The 5,000-nt window shown below is 34.8% G+C and overlaps 1 protein-coding gene across 1 annotated transcript in view; it reads left to right on the top strand.

Moving 5' to 3' along the window:
* Window positions 1–1,406: 1,406 nt before the first annotated feature.
* HELRODRAFT_161948 (hypothetical protein) overlaps window positions 1,407–5,000 on the top strand; it is a gene marked incomplete at both ends in the record, with an annotated part of 5,166 nt that continues 1,572 nt past the window's right edge. The window contains 6 exons of the mRNA XM_009021818.1: window positions 1,407–1,555; window positions 1,682–1,788; window positions 1,872–2,096; window positions 2,269–2,592; window positions 2,943–3,242; window positions 4,047–4,190. Coding sequence (XP_009020066.1) covers window positions 1,407–1,555; window positions 1,682–1,788; window positions 1,872–2,096; window positions 2,269–2,592; window positions 2,943–3,242; window positions 4,047–4,190 — 1,249 coding nt within the window. The remainder of the gene's footprint in view (window positions 1,556–1,681; window positions 1,789–1,871; window positions 2,097–2,268; window positions 2,593–2,942; window positions 3,243–4,046; window positions 4,191–5,000) is intronic.

Below are 5,000 nucleotides of genomic sequence, written 5' to 3'. Positions count from 1 at the left end.
GAGTCTTATTAATATTTATGAATAATTAACAAGGACCCAGTTAGATAGGTGTGATCATCAGTCAGTTATTGTATTGAAAGCGTAATAATAAGAATAACAATCAGAAACAAATAATAATAATAATAATAATATTTTTATTAGTATGTATAACATCAGAGTGTATAATTTTTCAGCTCCGAAGAAGACAAAATAATCAGACTTTATTATTATTATTGTAGTTGTTATTTTTATTATTATTATTTTAATCAGTGTATTTGTATATGCTAGTAAAAGACCATAAATTACTGCATATGTATATAAGCCGCTTTTTTAATGTTTTGTTATTTAACACTGAGTAAAAACTGTTCTTTTTGCCAATGAACACAGATTTTTGCTTAAATTTTAAATTATTATTAAATATATCTTCCACTGATTGTACATATTCATTCATTTCATTTTCTTCATTCATTTACTCATTCGTTCGTTCATTCGTTCATTCGTTCGTTCCTTCGTTTGTTCAATCGTTCATGTTTGCGTCAAAGTGTTCTCTACATAACTCTGAATGAATGAACGAACGAACGAACAAATGAATGAACAAACGAACGAACGAACGAATGAATGAACGAACGAACGATTGAACAAATAGATAAATAAATGAACGAATGATTCAATGAATGGACGGTTGAGAGATAAGACAGAACGAAAATAAATTAAATAGAATAAAAACCTTTCCTCCACCAATAAAACGCGTCAATGTTATTATAATTATTATTATTTGTTTTGGTTGATAAAATAATGAAAATAATATTGCGTATAATATACTTTTACTTCTGTTTCTATTATTATGATTATTATTATTATGAATCATCATCAAGATTTATGATTAATTTCTTATTCATAACCTATCTTAATATCGTCTGCTTTTCTCGATCCCTTGCCAATTGTTAGTCAAATTTTTATTTCATTTTATTCTGAAATATAATTATTAACTTATACATGATTCATAATAATATATACATATTCATTGATTCATAATAATATATACAAATTCAATTAGTCGTAATAATATATACATATTCATTGATTCATAATAATGTATACATATTCATATAATATGAATATCTAAAAATGCGTGTATTATTATAAATATGTATATATTTCCAATTATATTTTAGTTATTATATTTATTATTATTTAAACAAGCTTGCTCTTCAATGTTTTGTTCACTACTGCCTCAACTCAAAAATAGACTATTGCAATTCTATATTACGGCCTTAATAGGACCACGTTAAGCGAATCCTTTTCACCCTTCACTACACGGGCTTCCGATTTATCAGGGAGCTACTTACAAGATATATTTAACGGTTTTTAAAAGTATTTAGGGAGTCGCCTCTGAATATTTAACTGCTGGAGTCACTTCTAGAACAATGCCACTCCTGAGTCTATCATTGCGCTCTGACAATTCAGGTTTACTGTTTGTACCTGACACAAACATGGCTCTTGGTCGAAGGAATTTCTCCTTAATGGGTCTTGCTGTCTGGAATGGTGTGCCTTGGGACCTTCGTGATCCCGCGTGGTCTGTTATTCAATTTTGGCTGAATCACCATTTTTTGTCCAAGCTTGCCCGTGCTAATGTCTTTTTCTCTCCATTCACTGCCTTGCTTTAATAAAGCGCTACGTAATTTACTGCAATAATCGTTAGCACCTCTGAGATCTTTTTAAAAGTCGCTTACAAACACTCCAATAATAATAAAATTAATAAAAATAATAATAATAATGATACCAATGTAAGTAGTTTGATAGGCAGAGGTGTGGTGGCTAGAAATGTTACAAACCAAAAATAGCATGAAATTGTTATACTGAGTGAATTTTTAGAAACTATTCCCAAACAGATTTCTACAAAAACGAGACATTTATACTGTACCCTTCTCCAATGGATAATTTGTATGAAAATTTCAGTTACTACTCCACGAAATTTGAATGCGAGTTGGAAAATTGGCAGCCCAAAAAAAACTTTTCGACGAAAAAAATCCCGGCTACGTTCAAGCTGACGGGCAGCCATGTTAACAACAACTGCCGACGACTAAAGCAGTTGCGCATCTATCTACTTGTAGTTGGTTATTAGTCATTTTACTTGTCTTTCATCTCCTAGTTGTTGTTTTTTTTTGTTTTTTTTTTCATTTCTTTGTCGGTTGGTTAATTTAATGTCTATTTTATTTTATTTTTTCAAAAACAAATTGCAAATCATAAAACAAATTTTCGTTTCAAAACTTTTCATTTGAAAAAAAGAGAAATCGTTAGGTTTCAGTCCTTTACAACGCCCTGGTTACTCTAACGACCTGGTCTGCAATGAAGTCATTGTGACATGCCAAGTGACTTTCCTGCGAGAGTTAAAATTACACGGTGCCTGGGTAGCCAGTCTCACGATATTCCACGCCTCACTTGAAACGCCGTTTATGTCATCTTGTTCTGGTTTAAAAAAGAAGGCTGTCTGTGGATCTTCTATAGTTGTTGGAATGCTTAAAGGCTATGATCCTCTTTATTGTTGCTTTTCCGTAAAAAGCACAAAACTATTGTTAAACTACACCATGTCTTTGAATCTGCCCTTTAGAAGTTTGTTACTTCGATGTTCTTTTTTGTTCGTTCATTTGTTCATGTGTTTGTTCGTTCGTTCGTTCGTTCGTTCGTTCGTTCATCAACGTATTTTTTTGCTTTTCTGTAAAATTCTTGGCTGAACAATAACAACTTCAACATTAAATATTTACACTGTTCACAGATTTTGATGAATTTCAACTATGGAAACTCATTTGTACGCTCATTCAAACACGCAACACACCAGACACACATAATCACCAGCAGACACACATAATCACCAGCAGACACACATAGTCACCAGACATACACACACACACACACACACACACACACACACACACATCTCACCATTCTGAAATGAAAAACAGTTGAAAAACAAGCAAACATTTCGATAATGCAAGTGCAAAGATGCGTGAACGACAAAACAACCTTCAAATGTGTATTGGATGACTACCCAATCAAAAGCATCAAGTTTGGCTGCACGATCGTCAACAAAACTACAGTCATCAGTGGAGGGGCTGACACATTTTACAAAGCTAAAAATGACGAAATTTCATTTAAAATAGCCGGAGAGTACAGGTGTTCGTGTCAGATTGTTGTCGTCAGCTGTCTGCCAAATTCTCTTGACAATAAAACATGGGAAGGAGTCATCGAGGTGGCTAACTGTGGTGAGATCTCGACCACTTTAATTTTTTATGGGATTTTAAAACTTCCAACTCAGTTTTACATTTTTCTTTTGACCACAGAATCCAAGCGAAGTTTGTTTTTGGATTTTTATTTTCCAGAGTTTTAAATCATCCATCCACCGTTGATAATTTAGTTTTTTAGTTTGCGATCATTTCATAAAATGGCAAAAGTTCCGTGCGAGTTTAGTAAAAAAAATTATAATTTAGCGGTGCGGTGGCTTTCCGGCACTGTTTGCTGCCTTTGCAATGGTCTGATTGAGATGTAAGAGACCCCAGCCTATCTCATGCTGTGTGTTTGTGTGTGCGCGTGTGTGCGTGTCGTTGATAACTCTGATGATTAAGAAAAATATTGGTGATGGTGACAAAATGAAGACATCTTCACTCACTCACTCACTCACTCACTCACTCACTCACTCACTCACTCACTCACTCACTCACTCACTCACTCACTCACTCACTCACTCACTCACTCACTCACTCACTCACTCACTCACTCACTCACTCACTCACTCACTCACTCACTCACTCACTCACTCACTCACTCACTCACTCACTCACTCACTCACTCACTCACTCACTCACTCACTCACTCCCTCTCTCACTCACTCACTCACTCACTCACTCACTCACTCACTCACTCACTCACTCACTCACTCACTCCCTCTCTCACTCACTCACTCACTCACTCACTCACTCACTCACTCCCTCTCTCACTCACTCACTCACTCACTCACTCACTCCCTCACCCACTCACTCACCCACTCACTCACTCCTAACACTTGCCAGGAGAGAAGGTGGAATTTGAGACACCGAAAAGACAAACGAAATACCTAGGCCCAGTTTTGGGATTTTCGCTGGCGAACATCTGTCTGATCAGCTGCGTTGTCGGCATGGTTTTGTATAAAAAGATGAAAAACCGGAAAAGGCGAGGTGATGACGATGACGTCATCGTCATAATTCTAACAATAATAATATAATAAGATAATTATTATATTTAGGTGATTTTTTTTCGACTATTAAAGATTATATTATTATTTTATAGTTTTATTTGGAATTATTATCAACATGATCATCATCGTCGTTGTCGTCGTCGTCGTCATCATCACAATCATCCCATGCGCCATCAGGGCAGAAAATAAGAATCAAGCTAGCCAAAATTTATCTTACGGAACGCGCAAAATATCTGAGAAGTAATTCATTCTTTCTCCACTATCCCGTCCTCTCCCTCTTCATTTATCTCTCTCTCTCTCTCTCTCTTTCTTTCTCTCTCTTTCCTCTTTCGTTCGTTTCTTTTATCTGTCTTTTTGTTATTATTATTATTAACTATTATTAATATTTATTATAGGTATGTCGCATTCAGCTCTTCCTTATTCCCAAAAACGGAGCCTTTCATCGAAACTCTCAATTACTTCTTGGACATATAACATTTCAGAAATTAGTAGTGCGTATGTGTGTGTGTGTGTGTGTGTGTGCGATTGTGTGTGTGGGTTTGTTTGGATTTTTTAATGGTTTTCTCTCTCTCTCTCTCTCTCTCTCTCTCTCTCTCTCTCTTTCTCTGGCTCACTCTCTCTTATTTCGCTATCTTCTCTCTCTCTCTCTCTATTTTCTCTTTTTCTCCATTCGTATCTTTATTTATTTTTATAACTATTATTTTGTAAATGATAATTTCGGTTAGGAGGGATAAGTGAATATAGGTTGTATATATATATATATATATATATATATATATATATATATGTT

The sequence above is a fragment of the Helobdella robusta genome (genome assembly GCF_000326865.2).
Source record: "Helobdella robusta unplaced genomic scaffold HELROscaffold_3, whole genome shotgun sequence".
Taxonomy (NCBI): domain Eukaryota; kingdom Metazoa; phylum Annelida; class Clitellata; order Rhynchobdellida; family Glossiphoniidae; genus Helobdella; species Helobdella robusta.
The sequence above is the reverse complement of the archived record's forward strand: the minus strand, read 5'-3'. Positions and strand labels throughout refer to the sequence as shown.